At 44.4% G+C, this 18,746-nt stretch overlaps 1 protein-coding gene across 2 annotated transcripts in view; it reads left to right on the forward strand.

The window, feature by feature from the left end:
• PHIP (PHIP subunit of CUL4-Ring ligase complex) overlaps positions 1 to 18,746 on the forward strand; it is a 232,351-nt gene that overhangs the window by 66,078 nt on the left and 147,527 nt on the right. For both annotated transcript variants that reach the window (XM_077487347.1, XM_077487346.1), the window contains exons 12-15: positions 1,239 to 1,279; positions 1,447 to 1,545; positions 6,917 to 7,064; positions 8,219 to 8,353. In XM_077487347.1, coding sequence (XP_077343473.1) covers positions 1,239 to 1,279; positions 1,447 to 1,545; positions 6,917 to 7,064; positions 8,219 to 8,353 — 423 coding nt within the window. The remainder of the gene's footprint in view (positions 1 to 1,238; positions 1,280 to 1,446; positions 1,546 to 6,916; positions 7,065 to 8,218; positions 8,354 to 18,746) is intronic.

An 18,746-nucleotide genomic window follows, 5' to 3' on the forward strand; every position in this document is an offset into this window, starting at 1 on the left:
TTTATACTTTAATGTAGCGTAACAAACATACTTTTTGCAATAAACCGATTATCTATGCCCATGTTGATTTAAGAATTTTGAGTGATTTGACTTTGCACATGTTTAAAGTGATATTAATCCAACACCAAAAATGTAATATCGCAGCTTACTAATCATAAAATGTGGTGGCTGAATCAGTTTTCTTTTCTAATGCCGTGTACACACGATCGCAAATTCGGCAGTAAAAGACCGATGAGAGTTTTTGGTCGGAAAATGCGACCGTGTGTATGCTCCATCTGACTTTTGGAGACGGAATTCTTTCCAGCAAAAGATTGAGACCAGGTACTTTATTTTTCGGTCGGAAAAAGTTCAGATCGGAAGTCTGTAGCAATTCTGACGCGCATAATTCCTATGCATGCTTGGAAGCAATTTGACGCATTTGAAGCATTGAACTTAATTTTCTCGGCTCGTTGTAGTGTTGTACATCACCGGACTCTTGGCGGTCGAAAGTTCAGAGAACTTTTGTGTGACCGTGTGTATGCAAGGCGAGCTTGAGCGGAATTCTGTTGGAAAAACCATCCAAGATTTTTCGGACGGAAATTCCGTTCATGTGTATGGGGCATTAGGCTTTTTTCCCCCCTTATTTTCACCTGGTAACTGCTAATGCTGAAATATTTATCCAGGTTTTAGAGCAGCATCTGCTCAGGCAAGACAGCCTTCCTCTCCCAAAACTCCAGCAACTGGTCTCCTCCAGTTCCCATATGTTTACAGAATGTTAAAGGAAGAGGGGATGCTACACTGTAGTAAACCTGGCCACCCCGACTTTTTTTTGTAAAAGGATTGCACTTTTTCATCTTTTTTGTTGCCCTGTCCCAACTTTAAGATTGCTGCCATCGATTTAAAAATTACCTTTATTTTTTTTCATTATCGGTTTAAACTTTTTTTTTTTTTCTTTTGACTTGTGGTTTTAATTGCTTTGCAACACATTTACAAAAAGTACAGAAATATTGTAGTAGTGGATATGCTTTGCCTTGGCTCATTCATAAAAGGAAAGGTCTTAACTTTGTATTAAGTCACTAATGGTTTAGTGCTCACAGGCACTATTGAACAGAGAGAAAATTGAACAGATGCTTCCACATGTTTTTCTTCAATGCATTTAGCACTTTGGTTAGTGTTCAGCTTTAGATTTTAGGTTTATAATGAATGCAGACTTTACTCATACCTGTACGTGTTTATTTTTATTTTTTTTATTATTATAGGATAAAGTGGATAGCATCCAGTTTTCAAATGGTAGTAGTCGGTGAGTAGCACTATTGGGCTGTGGCATCATTAGCGGTTTTGTGCACGTGGTCCAACACCAGCATGAGACGCACCCTTTTTGTAAACAATCATTCAATTTGTCACAATTTCATTACTGTCGCTTCTGCATTTTCAGCATTTGATTGTTAAAAATTATACATTTTTAAGGTTTGTAAGTGGGAGTCGTGATGGGACTGCACGCATTTGGCAGTACAAGAAAAAGGAATGGAAGAGCATTTTGTTAGACATGGCTACTCGACCTACTGGGTAAGTCCTACACTTTACTGCACTTGATATCAAGGCTAAACAGAGCAAACTGATTATGTGCTACTAAAGCCCTATAAAAGAAAATTGCATTACCATAAGAGCTACCAATGTGTACAGAGACTGTACAGTCTAATGTTAATGTCAGATTATTTTGTGAAGTAAAATATTTTTTTTTTTTTTTACTATGTTTTCTGTGAGGGTATTTTAAATTTTTCACAACCATTAATGTCGGTGCATAATCTGGAAGCTAACATAGACACTGGAATGATTTAAATTTGACACGTACATCCAAATCTGTGAAGTTTGTGCTCCATTTTAACATATCAAAGATAGTGTGTTTTTCATATATTAAATAAACTAGATAAAGCCAGGGTGATTTCTGAACGGCCTGACCTGCATATTTTCCTAGTTACTGTGCTCTGAAATGACTGAAGCCATTGAATCAGAATAACAGCCTAGAAACTGGCATTTCTGGAAGAAAAGGGGGGGCCTATGTTTTCACCCCCCCCCCCTCCTTTGTTCGACGGACACAGCACCTCCTTAATCTTGACCATTGGGTTATATTGTCTCCGCAGGAGTAGGACTAGGCAGAACAAAAAACACCTGGCTATGCCCATGTCTGTCCTCAGTCAGTGTGTGTAACCCTCTGCTTGCTCTTGGTATTCAGTTTATTTCTATCTAGTCAGGAATAAGGTCCTAGCTCCTTGCTGGGATCTTTTGGTCCTAGCAAATTATGCTTTTTGTCTTTCTAACATGCATTTTCTCCTGGAAGCTCTACAATCAACTGCCAGGCTGGGTGACGGGCTGGATAATCTAGAGCCGGTGGTCTCACCAGTCCAGCCAGAGAGCATGTGCAGACCGCAGCTACGCACTAGGTCGGCGACAGATACTGGCCACTTGTTAACGCCTTGCAGGGTTGCATACGAACAGGCTTTGGTCTGAGCCCTTTGGCCTACAGCCCTCACTTCAGTGGCAAGGCATTTTGTCTGGAGCGTCACCCACACCATGGATCGGTAAGTACAGTCCCCCTTCTCCTTTTGTGTGGTTTGGAGTCAATGTGGGTACACTTTAGAGATGGTTGGACCTGCCTGCAGGATCCCTTCTCCCATCCTAAATTCCCTTAGTTAAGCTGGGCTTCTCGCTCCCCCCCATTTATTGGTGCCAGTCACAGGGCAGGCAGCAGGGACCTCTGGGGGTCTCCCCCCGCCATTCTCCTTCAGGGTGGCTTGTCCTGCCTTGGCGGTATGGAGCGGGGGTTTTGGTGCCGCGGAGACCCCTAGGTGCATGCCCTGCTGTGTGTGCAGTACGAGGTAGTGTGCAGTTTGGGGGTCCAAGTGCTGAGAGCGCAGTGGTGTTCCCTTGAATGTTCACCGGGCCTGGTGGTGTACAGTACCTTTTTTGGAGGGGGTCCCCTTGCAGAGGGTGCAGTGATGTTGAAGGCACAGAGGATCCTGGCAGCATGCTTCAGCATGTCAAATGGCAAACGGCCATGTTGGGGAGATCCAATGACATCACAATGCCGTTTTTCCCTTGGTTTGGCTGGTCTCCAGCCTGCGGCCATATTTGTGTAGCTGATGTCATGGCTGCTATTTTCTGTTAGTCTAGATCAGAGATCTCCAAACTACGGCCCTCCAGCTGTTGCAGAACTACACATCCCATGAGGCATTGTAAAACTTGGACATTCAGACATGACTAGGCATGATGGGAATTGTAGTTCTTGAACAACTGGAGGGCCATAGTTTGGAGACCCCTGGTCTAGATGCTGGAGACGCCGGAGCTCCTCTTCCTCCACTTTTCTCCTCTTCCTGCCCCGGGATATATGAATTAGATGGCGTCCATGGTGTTGCTGGGTCCAAATTGCAGCGCTCCTCAGCTGATAGGGTGCGTATTTGGGGGTCCTGGTGTATATCACCCTCTGCTGGTAGGAATCCTGGGCATTGGTGGTCCCTTAGTGGTGCCAGAGTTCCTTTGTACTACAGGGTCTTATTCCCTCTGGAGCCTCGGGTGACGCATCTCATCCACTGATCCCCCTCATGGATGTGGCAGGTCCCTCAAATCCCAGCTTCCTATGGTTGTGTTGACGGCGGTCCTTGAGACTTTGGTATCTTGGGTGGAAGTAGTGTGTGGGAAAAGACCCAGGTAGAAGCATCCCCCACCTTCCCCTGCTCAGTCTCTCCTCTGATTCTGGACCTGATGTTCCTGGGGGTGCAGCCTGTCCAGGGGGGTTTATTATCTCTCTCTCCCCGACTCGTCCAATTGTGAGGATGAGTCCTCCGCAGTCTCGACAGTGAGTGAAAAAGCGTTTGTTACTGCGGTGTATCAGACTCTAAAGATGGAGGATGCAGCTGACGTTGATATGCAGAAGTCGCCTCGCACACCAAAGGTGTTTCCTTATTTCCCTTTGATAGGTTTACCTATAAGGAATGGGAACAACCAAAGTCACCGTTTGTGGTTCCGAAACATTTCTCAGTACGCTACCCCTTTTGAAGAATCACTTTAAAAAAAAAAGTGGAATACGACACCAGTGGTGGACCATCCTGTTTCCAGGTTGAATAAAGCAACCATGATCCAAGTAGAGGAATCCCCGTCCTTTAAGGATGTGGTTGACAGGCAATCGGAGGCTGTGGCATACAGCATGTTTTCTATGGCTGGTTCGGCTTTGCGCCCAGTCTTGGCCTCGGCCCTGGTGTCGCAGTCCCTAACTGAATGGGCCAAGCTTTTGCGCCAGGGTCTGAGCAGTGAGCAGGTTCCTGCTGCTTGTGTTGATTTAGTGGACCAGTTGGTCCAGGACTGCAGTATATTTGTGATTCAGCTCCTGTGTTGTCCACGCTTTCTGTTTCAGCAGTGGTGATTAGACATGTGCTGTGGCTTAAGAATTGGTCGGCAGACCAAGCCTCTAAGAAAGCTCTCACTGATTTACCCTTTCAGGGCGACCACCTGTTTGAGGCTACCCTGGATGACATCATTAAGGTTGTCGCAGGAGAAGAGCAGTTTCCTGCCTCAATCTAGGAAAGAGAAGGAGCCTCGTCGCAGATGGTAGGGCCTTCCTTCTCGGCCCATAAGAAATTCTTCTGGTCTCCCGGGACTGCAGATAAAGGAAACCAATCTCTCCCCGGGAAGTTCCTAACAGTCTTTGTCTGGTAAGCCTAGAGCAGGCTTCTCCAGATCCACTGACGAGACTTCTTCAGCATTAAGGTCTGCCTTCACCCATTGCTGGGGTGGGGGGACATCTTCGCTGGTTTCCAGATTTATGGAGCTCCTTCGTGAGCATCAAGGGGGTCCACAAATTGAACTTTTTTGGGGTACCAAAGAAGGGGGATGGTGTTCTTCCCCTGTGTCGGTATAATTCCTGTAAAGGTTCGAGTGATGTCCAAACTACCCAAGATCTTTCCCCTCAAGAAATTGGGTGACCTGGGTCTGACTATGGAGTGAATACTGACCAGGTTATTCATTTTTCTTAAACGTCAGCCCCTTCAGGTTCAGTTCAACAGGAAGTAACGGACTCGTGGCAATCTCCCGGGGTCCTCTGGTGGTAGATGCTGCAGTCATCCCAGTGCCACTACAGGGCCAACACCTTCCTCTTCTGCGGTACCTGCAGGTTGTCCTTCTGGTGGCTGTAAACATCCCTTGAGATCTACCTGTCAGAGAGGACCAGGACTGCGCTTCCATCCTGCTTTAGTTACTGGTTTTAATAGCCTAGCCGGTACTGAGAGAGGTCTGTCGGAATCAGTGATCCCTTCTATGGTGAAGGCAAGGAAGTGGACTTCTAGTAAGATATAACATCGTATATGGAAAACGTACATTTCTTGGTGTGAGTTGATTGGCATTCATCCTCAAACTTTTTCCGTGGCTCGGATCTTAGTTTTAATTCAACAGGGCATTGAGGAGAAGTTGGCCTTGAGTACCATCAAGGGCTAGGTGGTCTGCCTTTAGCAGTCTTCTTTCACCAACCCTTGGTCATTGACTCTTTAGTTCGTACCTTCATTCAAGGATGCCGGCATGTGGCTTCGCCTGTACGATCTTTTGCAGTCATGGGATTTAAACTTGGTACTATCGGTTCTACAGAAACCTTCATTCAAGAATATTCGGGAGATTCACTTACCTATGTTGTCCCAGAAGGTGGCATTCTTGGTGGCTATTACCTCGGCCCACAGGGTTTTGTAGTTTGTGCCATTATCCTGATGTCGTCCCCATTTAGTACTCCATAGGCATAAAGTGGTTCTTAGTCCCTGTTCATCATTTCTACCCAAGGTGGTCTCTGACTTCCGTTTGAATGAGAACATTGTGTTGCCGTCCTTGTGTCCCAAGACGGCTCATCCCAAGCAATTTGCTTTGCATACCTTGTATGTGGTTTGTGCGATTTGGGTGTATCTGGGAGCCACTGAGTCCTTCCGGAGGTCAGACTCAATTATTTATTTTTTTGTTTACACAGGGACCAAAGAATGGCTGGCCGCTTCCTCAGGTACCATCTCCAGCTTGATCAGCCATACTGTGACTCAGGCCTATTCTATTCAGGGTCGGGTTCCACCTTTCCCTGTCGTGGTGCATTCAATTCAGGCACTTGGTACTTCTTGGGCCTTCTGTCATTAAGCGTCAATATCACAGGTTTGCAAGGCGACGACTTGGTCAGTGCTGCACATACCGTCACTAACTTCTATGAAGTAGCTATTTTGTCATCTGCGACTGTTTCTTTTGGCCGCAAAGTTTGCAGGCTGCTATTTAAAGAGCGGGATTCCCTCTTGAGGGGTGTTTTTTTATTTTTATTTTTTATTTTTTTTCTTCAGATGGGGCTCCTGTGTCCTGGTTAGAGCTTTTGTGTTTAGCCTTGAGTTATTTTCCCCACCCCTCATTTTTTCTTTGGCACGGCTTTTGGACATCCCAATGGTCATGATTAAGGAGGTGCTGTGTCAGTCGATGAACAAATTAGAAAATTAGATTTTTATACTCGCTGTAAAATCCATTTCTCTGAGTTCGACGGACACAGTACCCACTCCTCTATGGAGTTTTTGATACTTCTATTACTGCTGGCTAATAAACTGAATACCTAGATCAGGGAGGGAATTGTATGTTGACTGAAGACAGCCCATGAGCGTAGCCAGGTGTTTTTTGTCCTGCCTAGTCCTACTCCTGTGGAGGCGATATAACCCAATGGTCAAGTTTAAGGAGGTGCTGTGTCCGTTACTGAAGAAATGGATTTTACGGTCATTAGAAAAATCACATTTCTTCAGCACAGGTTTCTTTTAGAGCATCTTGGTTTCTTCTGCATCTTCGACCTTTATATGTAAATAAGCATATGTTTTTTTTGTTAGCATGTGTTTATTCAGACTTTGCCAAATAATAATCAGTTTCCTCTTTTTACTTGCTGGCACAGCGCACAAGGTGTGGAAGACAAGACAACAAAACTTAAAGTTACCATGGTAGCTTGGGACCGTCATGATAATTCTGTGATCACTGCAGTCAGCAACATGACTTTAAAAGTTTGGAACTCATACACTGGACAGCTCATCCATATCCTTATGGTAAGAAGCATAACAGAGTTGGCAACCAGTTTTAAAGCACAAATTGGGATTGGATTGGCAGGTTCCACCCCCCCTATGGAATTTCAATAGATCTTTCCTACCTTGCACCATTTTTTTTCCCCACTCTTCTGTCACACTATGTGGTGTATATATACGCCATAGTTCCTTTTTTTTTTTTTTCCATTTACCTGTTCTAAAGGGTTTGTTAACCCATCCATATAAAATTATGCGGGCCCCTCCATTAGAGGCTGGCATAGCACAGTTTCTGTAGTTTTTAAAAACGAGTGTTCACCAAATTTCAGCTGTCTTTAGGCCGATTACATCACTCGCGGCCGCTTTACATCTCTGATATATTGCTTCTGAGGGAGGGGCCATGATCTACCTCTCATGTCAGCTGGGGAGATCACATGGCCGCTTGTGTCTCATAGCTGTAAAGCGGCCACAGGTCACGTGACCAGTCTGAAGACAGCTGACATTGGGTATTTACACTGCTCGTTTTTTAAGACTACAGACAGTGTTCTATGCCAGCCTCTAATAGAGAGGCTGGTAGTGAATTATTTATTTCATCCTGCAAGAATGGCAGCGGGGCTGGCCGAAGACGGACACAGAGGTGGTTGACAGGAAGGAAGGGGGAGAGAGGAAAGCAGATCGGTCAACGTTTGATGGAGTGGTGTACTTTGACCACGGTGATCAGGGGGAACTACCCTGGCTTTTGTGGTATATTTAGAGAGGACATACAGGAAGTGGCAAATTCTATTTTTTTTATTTATTTATTTTTATTTGGAGGGTGGCAGATTACACAGCACAAGTGCTGTGTAATCTGCCTCAAGGGACCAAGAGCTCCATTTTATTTTTATATAATATAATAATAAATAATAAAATTTGCGTCACTCTGCTTCTTTGCTTATCTATATTGCCCTAATTCAGCCTTCTTTGCTGCTGTATTGTGATTGGAAGTACATTTTTGGTGTCTCAACTCTCTCCAGAGCTCACTGCATAGCTTGGACAATGTTCTAGTCTCTAAAGTGCTTTGATTTCTTAAATGAAAATAAACTGTACAATATTCTTAGTTTTTAATTTTCTAATTTTTATATAATTTATTGCCTGATGAAAGGCTTTTCAACTTTTTTTTTTTTTTTTTTTTTTTTTTTTAGGGGCATGAAGATGAAGTTTTTGTACTCGAATCCCATCCCTTTGATCCAAGAGTGTTGTTTTCTGCAGGTCATGATGGCAATGTCATAGTATGGGATTTAGCTCGAGGAGTTAAAATTCGTTCTTACTTTAACATGGTAAGCTTATTTTAGATAAGTAACACTTGTAGAACGTGGCCATATGTGATTAACGATTTGCGCAATTATGTAAAATTAGACCTAGTGAATGTACCATAGTCTTATATAGCCTATTTAGGACCATTACTTGCCTAGATTATATCGGAACTTCACCCAAAAGGGCAAGGGTGGAATAGGATAGCGGCTACCTGGTTTTGACAGGCATCGCTTCCATTTCTGGTCAAATCTCTGCGGCAGATCCATGTGCAGTGGGCAGCCACAAGAAGTCACAGCCATCTGCCCACAGACAAAGCCGTATTAAAATTAAATATTTAATATATTGCAGCTTACACTTCTTTTTATTTTTTTTTTTTTTTTTTTTTTAAATCTGTTTCTTTGTTTTCAGAACTCTCAAAGTTTAAAAAAGCAGAACATACATTGGTCATTAAAGGTATCTGAGTGACCCATGCAAGGGACATGTTATCTGGTATACAATTGTACAAAACATATCAGGGAATATGGGTTGTGAATCTGTGCTGGTCTCGGATGTACAGATCTAGACAGGATATTACGTTTACAGAATTCTACAACTAGCATCTGGTATGAAGTATCCTGGATATCCGGGTTAATTAGGGGGCTTCGGAGGCTGTAGAGGGGGTCCGCTAGCCATTTGGACCAGACCTTGTCATATTTTTGAGGACTGCCTCTGTTCACATAAGTGAATTTTTGTAGAGGGGTGAGCTGTTTTTGATTAGTTTCCATAGGGAGAGAGGAGGGGGGAGTAGGTTTGCGCCAGCTGAGGGCTATGGCTTTGCAGGCGTTGAATAGGAGCAACCCCACCAGAGTGCGTCTCGTTACTGTAGGGATTAATTGCTCTATCAAGCCCAGCATGCAGATTGCCATAGACTGTTGTAATGATATGTTGGTGATTTGGTTTCCGAAAGCTAATACCTCCTTCCAGTACCCGCCGATAGCTAGCGCGGCCTAGCTCCGAGGAAGGGGGTATGCCCCTGAAACGCTTTAGATGTATCTCGTGTTCTGTGCATGTCTATGCATTTTTTTTTTTCTGGCCTTTTGTCAGTTGCATTTTGTGAGTACCCACTTTTTATATAAAACATTTTTATTATTAAATTATATTTGGTAATGCACTAGGTGTGCTCGCCTTCCATTTCGGTTTTTCTTGTACCCCCTGAGAGATGAGTCTGCATCGTTAACCACTTGCTAACTGGGCACTTAAACCCTCCTTCCTGCCCAGACTAATTTTCATCCTTCAGCGCTGTCACTCTTTTGAATGACAATTGTGTGGTCATGCTACAGTTTACCCAAATTACATTTTTATCTTTTTTTTTTTTTTTTTTTTTTCAGTGGTTTCTTTTGGTGGTATTTAATTGCTGCTGAGTTTTTCACAGAATAAAACAAAAAAGGACTGAAAATATTGGAAAAAAAAAAAGTTTCATGGTTATAAAATTTTCAGAACGAGTGATTTTTCGCAACTGATGGACACTGATGAGGTTGCACTGATGGGCGTTGATTGGTGGCACAGTGGGCACTGGTAGCTGACACTGGTGGGCACAGAAAATGCAGCCGCTGCTTTCTCTGTGAGGGACCGATGTCCCTCTGACAGAAGCTGGTGATCGGCTTTTTTCCCCCTCATGCTGATAGCGTGAGGTGGGAAAAAAAATTCCCATAACCGAGCTTCTGTTTACATCACGTGATCAGCCTTCATTGGCTGACGTCTGATCGCGTGGTAAAGGTCTGTGATCAACCCCTTACTCAGCCGACAGCCGAGTCTCAGACTGGGTGACCACAGAGCATGCAGCCCCCCCCCCCCCCCCCCCCCCCAGTTTAATGCCTGAAGTAGGGTGCTGGTAGAGAACTTGCATCCATTTAAAGATCAAGGGGTCCTCCCAGAGAAAAGGCCACTCAACAGTGTTTAAGGCCTTTTCTATGTCCAGGGAGGAACCACCCTGGATCCGTCATTCAGATATTGTGCATGTATGTTGGTGAATGGGCGTCTCAGATTGCTGTTGGTTGCTCTATTGACCATGAAACCAGTCTGGCCCGTCACAATGACAGTTTGAATTAGGGGCTGTACTCTCCTGGTCAGTAATTTGGTGAGGATTTTGAAATCTGTTTTAAGTAGGGCAATAAGCCTGCAGGAGGTGGGGTCCTTAGGCGCTTTGTGGATTAGAGTTACATGGGCATGGCTTGTTGAGGCTGGGAGGGCACCATTAGTCAAACACTGGGAGTAAAGCGGAGCCAATTTGGGGCCAAGCAGGGGTCCCCATGGGACTTGTAGAACTTGATGGGAAGGCCATCTGGGTATGGAGATTGGCCCAGTAGGGAGGGACCCGATTGCCTTCAGTACCTCCTTTGGGGGAAGTCTCACCAAGGACTCCCTCTCGGCACCTTAGAGCCAGCCAAGTGCCAGTGAGTCCAGCCAGGGTGCGAGGTCCCAGGGCTGGAAATCCAAGGGCAGCCTGGAGGTATAGAGGGAGCTATAATGGTGGCGAAAGGCAGCTAGTATGTCTGGTAGGGAAGAGACCGATTCTCCCGAAGGGGATACTACACTAGGTATCACCATCAAGGGTTGGTCATGTTGTGCCAGCATCGCCAATAGATGACCGTTGCGGTCATCCTGTTCAAGGAATCTTTGTCTTTTCCGGTAGAGATCCAGTCTGGTGACCTCAGTGAGGTGGAGGTGCAAATCGTGTTTTGCGGCGTTGAGGGGTGTCAAAGTGTGTGTTAGTGGGATCAGCAGCCCAGGTGTCTGCCTGGGATATTACTGTGGCTTGGAAAGCATTTGTGGTAGCGGTTTGTTCCCTGCGGATCCCGGCAATAGAGGAGATACACAGCCCTCTGATGAAAGCTTTTAAGGTGTCCCATGTTGAGTATTCTGCAAGGAGAGGCGGGATGGTAGTCAATGTGTGAGAGCCAGTGAACTGCCAAAGGGCTGAAGTTGGGGAGGAGGGGGAGTGAATGGTACTGTGACCTGAGAGCCCGATGGGTAAGTATGAGGCGTCCAAAACATCCGCCATCATGGTCGGGTTTTCAAAGGCCAGGTTAGTGCGAGAGGACGTTTTTATATGTAGTGGAGAAATGGGAGTAGGCTCTGGTTGCGGGATGTTTCCAGCTCCAAACCTCGGTCACTCCCATTGCCTGGTCCCAGGAGAGCAGATCTGTGGAAAAATGTTTGGGGGGGAGGGGGGGACAGGCCTGTCCAAGTCTGGGGCCACAATGGCATTAAAATAACCCATAAACAGCCTTGCAGGACAGTACGGGGTGACCCTCTCTAGAATGGTGTATAGCGTAGATGGTGTAAAGAGAGGAGGGATGTATACATTTACCACTGTATGCCGGGTGCCCCATACAGTGAACACTATCACATATTTGCCTGGAGGGGGCGAGGGGAGTGGGGGGTGGGGATCTGTTCCATCACACATGGGGAAAATAGGAGGCATGGAAGGTTCTCTGGATCCATAGCCTTTTTTTAATGCTAGGAGTTTGCTGCCCATGAGATGCGTTTCCTGTAACACCATATGTGGGGACTGTAGTTTGAGGTATTTGAAGAGCACTGTTTTTTACGAGCCCCTGGACATTACAGAACACTGTTAAAATTAGGGGTATCCCGTGCAGTCATGGTGTACTTACGAAGGGAAGAGAGGAAGGGGGAGCATATACAAGCCTATGAGTACATCTCAGGAGCAGTAAGAACCCAGGGGGCCTATACCAGGTAGAGTTATGACCAGTGACTAACCAACCAAACAAACATGCACATAGACACACAAAATGGTACCCGTGGTGACAGCAAGGTATCAATCCTGCCCTTCTCTGATGACATCCCTGAGAAGTTGCGAGTGTTCAGATCGGGCCTATACCCAAAAAAGGAAACTTTTAAACTTTAGCAACAGTTCAATGCAATGGGTTAATACTTGCGGAAGTTCTCTGGGTGGGCAAGCATGTACAAGACAGTAACAGCACGACGTGTTGTACCAGGTTCCCTGAAGTCGGGGTGGGGGTCGGTGGATGGGGTGAGTGAGCAGGAGCAATAGGGGTACAAGGGGAGAAGTCGGAGCTACGGAACCAGGAGGTATGGGTGTGGGAAACTGGTAGAAGGTTCCAGGAGGCTTTAGAGTCAGCTCATTTAGCCCGAGGAGTGAGGCGTAGTGCAGAGGAGGACATTTCAGATGTCCACAAAATTGGGGCAGATAGAAAGAGATCTAAAGTACTTAGTTGGTATTATGAGGCAAGATGGGCGAACAGACAGGTTGTACGGTATTTTGGGTGGGTTTCAGTGGGTGTCCAGCCAAGCTGATGCAGCCACTGTGTTGTCAAAGAAGCGTGTACGGACGTAATCTGTGATTCTCATCCTGCTGGGGTAGAGGAGACTGAAACAAATGCCTTTTTCTCTTAGCCTCTTGCGTACTTCTGTAAAGAATTTATGCCTGAGGTCCCTGGAGTCCAGCCGGACCGCATCCTCCACACTAAAGACCCGGTCCTTCACCTCAGCCACCCGGACCCAGAATTTGAGACCCTGGCAGATGAGGCCGACATCTGTCTCCACAGTCGATTTTGGCCAGCAGGGATGCTATGCTCTGCACGATCGCTGCTAGAAAAGCAGCTCCGGAGGGGTGAGCCGCATCCTCTGTCTCCGGGGATTTGCTGGCAGACATGTTGCAGGCTGCACACGTGTGGTCAATATGGCCTCCGGCCGAGAAGAAGGGAGATTTCTGGAGTTGGGTTGCATGGAGTTGGGTCCTGGGTGGTCCCATCCGAGTGAAGCAGAAACGATGGTTGTGTTCCTGGGGCGATCGGGGAGGTAATGGTGATAATTGGAGTGAGGACTGGAACAGCTGTAAAATGCTGATAGATGGGTAGCAGGATCGGAGCTCCTGTGAAGAACGTCTGCCCTGGTTCACATGCTAGCCACGCCCAGCTTACTAAGTTTTGCTTTAATTTGTTACTGGTTTTAAATCTTCTAATACCTTTAACTCTCCCCTATCCCCAGACTTATAAGGCTGCAGTTGCTTTACCTTCTCTATTCATTCCTCCAAAGTTGTGTGTTAATGGCCACTACATCTAATGATCAGTAAGCTGCAATACAATACATTTTTTGGCTTGGGATTTAATTAATACTACTTTAACATGCTGGCATCGGGGACCTGAAGACTGGTGAAGAACCGGATTGGATGAGGATGGTCCTAGATTCTTGGGACCGGTGAGTTTCTGTTTATTAACACCCCTTTCACACCAGGGAGTTTTGCAGGCGCTATAGTGTTAGAAATGGCGCCTGCAATCCGCCCTAAAGAAGCTGCACCATTGTGTGTAGTGTGAAAGCCCCGAGGGCTTTCACACTACAGCAGTGCGCTGGCAGGACGTCAGAAAAAAGTCAGGCCAGCAGCTTCTTTGGAGCGGTGAAGGAGCAGTGTGTTTACCGCTCCTCCACCGCTGCTCCCCATTGAAATCAATGGGGCATCACTGTAATGCCGCCGGTAAAACGCCGCTATTGCGGCGTATTGCCAGCGGTTTTAACCCTTTTGCGGCCGCTAGCGGCCGAAATGCACCGCAAATCCGGCGGTAAAACGACGCTAAAAATAGCGGCGTTTTACCGCCGACGCAAAGGGCGGTGTGGTGTGAAAGGAGTCTAAAAGTCAGCAAGCTACAGTTTTCATAGCTGCTGACTTTTAACCACTTGCTTACTGCCTAACTGTAAATGTACGTCACAAATTTACAGTTAAATACTGGCTTTATGGCTGCAGCTAGATGCCATAAACCTGGTACCAATTTTGCTTTCTGATCAAAGCGATCCCAGCAACAGATTTGCTTCGGGATCACTTCTATAGGCGGTAGGTGAGGTACCCCTCTGGCGATTCCCAGTCGTTTCCACGCTTTCCAGAGCAATCGGTAACCCCAGAACCGATCCGGTGTGGACAATGGCTGTCTAGGCAGGAAGTCAAGGGGAGGGCAAGATAGGCCCCACTCGGCTCCATGCCCTTGGAAGACCGGAGGGACATCTGGCGTCACTTCCTGATCTCGGGCTGATAGGATTATTTTTTTTTTTTTTTTGCTTTTAGAGGTAGTAAATGAGGTATCTTTTTGACCCCCAGATCTCTCAGTAAAGAGGACCTGTCATGCTGCTTTCTATTTCAAGGATGTTTACATTCCTTGTAGGAATAAAAGTGATCAAAAGAAAAAATGTAAGGAACAGTGTAAATTTTTTTTATTTTTTTTTTAAATCGCCCCATCCCCCTGAGCTTGCGCGCAGAAGCGAATGCATACGCAAGTCGCTCCCACATATGAAAACGTTGTTCAAACCACACGTGAGGTATCACTGTGATTGTTAAAGCGAAAGCAATAATTCTAGCACTAGACCTACTCCAACTCTGAACAGATAAAGGAAGAAAAAAAAAAAAAATGAAAGCATCGCCTATGGAGAGTTTTAAGTACCGTACTTTGTCGGCATTCCCCAAGCGTGTGGAATTTTAATACGTGACATATTGGGTATTTATTTACTCGGCGTAAACCTCATCTTTCACAGTATACAAAAAAAATTGGGCTAATTTTACTGTACATTTATTTTTTTTAAAGCATTTGTTAACCCATGAAAAAAATAACAAAAAACAGACCCTGTTCCCTTAAAGCGTGTTATACAGCGCAGTGCTTGTGCTGTATCATTTGGACCTCTGTGTCATCTGAACTACATGGCTGATCCTGCCTAGCTATGCCCCCCCCCGCAGACTGACCACTATAATCATGGCTGCTGAGCCCTGACATTATGGTCCGTTTGTGTGCCTCTGTTATCTGCAGCCTGCCATCTGTCTCCTGTGTCCTTCTCCCCCTCCCTCTGTCTCTGCTCGTACAATGTCCCAACCCCTCTTCTACTGCTGTAACTGCTCTCATATCTTCTATTACAACATCCCATCCTCTCTGCACCATTATAAGGCTTCATGTACACAGGACGTTGTTCAACCTCTCCTGAAAGATTTAACTTGATAGCTAGAAACCGGTGTCCAAAAATGGGCGTTTAGCTGCTTTTTTACATGCCGCGTTTAACCACGTTTGCGTCTAGAAGCCTTTGGGAAAAAAAAAGTTTTTTTTCCTTCAAAGTAGCCAAAAATGAAAAACGCCTGTAAATGAAACGCTGCTAAACACGAGTTGCCGCGTTTAGCGTTTGAAATGCCTCTAAGCACAAGCCTGAAAAAGCCTGAAACACAACTGCTTAGAAATTACTATAAACGAACCAGTGTACATGTACTGATAAGCTAACATAGAGGAGGGTTCAGGAGCAGTTGAAAAAAATGCCCAACTGCTCCTAAATGTTCGTTTACCGGCAGCAGTGTACATGAGGCCTAAGAAGTTTCCCTGTGCCTGTGTTCTGTTTAAAAAAGAAAAAAAAAATGCATAATTCTTACCGTATGGGCTCCGTTCCCTCTGGTCGGCTGACGTCAGCAGGGGGGCTCGCCCTCGCCCACTACAGCCCTGAGACAGAACAGAGGAGAGGAATCGGCTTAGCGTCCGGAGTGGAGCTCATACAGGTAGAATCATGCAAAAAAATGTGTGTGGTGTAGAGCTGCACAATTGTCAAGAATCGTTATTGCAATCTTGACTAAAGTATTTCACAATTCTTTATATGCAAAGAATTCTCTCTGCTCTTCTGAAGCCACAGCCCTCAAAAGAAAGGAAGAGGAATACTGGGCAGTTTGCGAAGAATCACAACATTCTTTATCAGTTGAACTTAAGTATAAACATTGTAACAACTTGTCAATGGAATAGACTGTAAGTGAAAAAAGTTTAACCACTTAAACACTAAACCTTTTTCTGACATTTGTTGGTTTCAAGTTGAAATAATTATTTTTTGCTAGAAAATTACTTGGAACCACCAAACATTATATATATATATATATATATATATATATATATATATATATATATATATATATATATATATATATATATATATATATATATATATCTCTCTATCTCTAATACAGGGCTCGACAAAACCCGGGCGCCAGGTCGCATTGGCGACTAGAATTGGCGACCTGGGGCAGCACAGCTGGGGGTATCCTGTCTCCGTGGACCCCCCCGGCGTGATTGTGTCGGACCGCGCCGCCGGCGGCCGGTAATTGAGGCCTTCTGTGATCCTGTTCCTTCTGGAATCTGGCGCCCTCTTGTGGTGGCCGTTGGAATTAAAACCAGCAATGCTAATGGAGCCATCTCCTTCCATTTACTTAGAACACCTAAACAGTATATATATATATATATATATATATATATATATATATATATATATATATAAATATGTATGCACACACACTCTTTTTTTTTTTTTTTATTCTAACACCCTAGAGAGTAAAATGGTGGTCGTTGCAATAATGTCTGTCACACCATATTTGCACAGTGGACTTACAAGCGCACTTTTTTGGGGGAAAAAGAATTTATTTAATAAAAAAAAATAAGACAACAGTAAAGTTAGCCCAATTTTTTTTTATATTGTGAAAGATAATGTTACGTCGAGTAAATTGATACCCAACATGTCATGCTTCAAAATTGCGCCCGCTCATGGAATGGCGACAAACTTTTACCCTTTAAAATCTCCATAGGCGACGTTTAAAAAACTCTACAGGTTGCACTTTTTGAGTTACAGAGAAGGTCTAGGGCTAGAATTATTTCTCTTACTCTACCGATCGCAGCGATACCTCACATGTGTGGTTTGAACATTGCTTTCATATAAGCGTTCGCTTCTGCACGCAAGCTTGGCGGGACAGGGCGTATTTAAATTATTTTTTTTTTTTCTTATTTTAACTTTTATTTTTATTTTTTTCACTGTTCTTTTAAAAAAAAATGTGTGTCACTTTTATTCCTATTACAAGGAATGTAAAAATCCCTTGTAATAGAAAAAAGCATGACAGGTCCTCTTATATATGAGATCTGGGGTCAGAGAGACCTCACATCTCATATTTACACTAAAATGCAATTTAAAAAAAAATCGTCATTTGAAAAAAATAAAACAAATAAAATGTCCCTCTAAGAGCTATGGGCAATGACTTGGAGACAGGTGGGGGGCTGGGGGCGCTATCTTCCCCTCACTCGTCTCCATGTCAGGCCAGGGACAGGCCCAGATCGCCGTCACGGACCTGGCTCCTAAGTTTTTTAGCTGGCTCCTAGATTCCAAGCAAATTTGTCAACCCCTGATATAATATATATTTTTAGTAGACACCCTAGAGAAGAAAATGGTTGTAATATTTTATATCGCACTGTATTTGCGCAGCGGTCTTTCAAATGCAATTTTTTTGCACAAAAATTACTTTATTTCTATTTTTTTAATTCATTAAAAAATAACCAGAAAAGTTAGCCCATTTTTTTTTTTTTTTTTTTTTTGTATAACGCGAAAATATTTGACGTTGCGAGAATCATGATCTTTTTATTCTAAGCAAAAAAATCGTGATTCTCATTTTGACCAGGATCGTGCAGCTCTAGTGTGGTGTATAATTTAATATGTAAAGCTTTAAGAATAAATTGCCTTTTTGAATATCTCAATGCAGTGGTAAATATAAAAAACAACTATATGGTAAGGGAGCAAAATCTCTAATCCACTCTGAGAATAACAGACAGAAGAGATGTACTGTATATACTATTGGAGGTTGAATCTGTCAAATATCAGACTCTGAGATCACATTTTTTTATTTAGACCCCTTTTACACTGAGACGCATGCAATGTGCCCTGCCCCCTTGTAATGTGCCCTGCTCCCACGTAATGTGGCTTGCCTCCATGTTAATGTTGACTTTAAGGGCCAGTTCACACCACCTGCAGTCCAGTGTGTGTTTTTTTTTTTCTGCTTCAAAAATGCATAAAAAGTAAGTTATTAGTTTTTCAATGGCATAGTTCACACCAGTGCATGCAGTTCCAGTGCGTTCCAGAAAAAAAAAGTAGAACATGCTGCATTTTTTCTGCACTCTACTGAACTCTGTAAAACGCATCTGAAATGCACTGGAACGCACCTTAATGCACCAAAAACGCATTGCAACGCGTTTGTCTTTATTTGAGGTTAAGAAAGAAAAGGGGGGGGGGGCTTTGGACTGCATCAAAAATGTGCATACAGAAAAGCACCTGGAGGTCACCCGGACTGTGTTTCTAGGGTGTGAACTGGCCTTTAACGTAATTGTAATGCCTTCTATTACCTCCAGTCTATCCGCCTCCACCCTCTCTGGGTTCAGATGCTTATCTTCCCGCACAGTCTTTAAAGTAATTTTTTTTTTTTTTTTTTTAAACAAACATGTTATACTTGCCTGATCTGTGTAATGGTTTTGCACAAAGCACTTCTGATTCTTCTCTTCTGTGGTCCCCCACTGATGCTTCTGGTTCCTCCTGCCTTCAGAGTGCCCCAATAGCAAGCTAAATATTATAGTATAA

The sequence above is a fragment of the Lithobates pipiens genome, unplaced genomic scaffold (assembly GCF_037356315.1).
Source record: "Lithobates pipiens isolate NorthernLeopardFrog02 unplaced genomic scaffold, aLitPip1_a1.2 Scaffold_18, whole genome shotgun sequence".
NCBI classification, from domain to species: domain Eukaryota; kingdom Metazoa; phylum Chordata; class Amphibia; order Anura; family Ranidae; genus Lithobates; species Lithobates pipiens.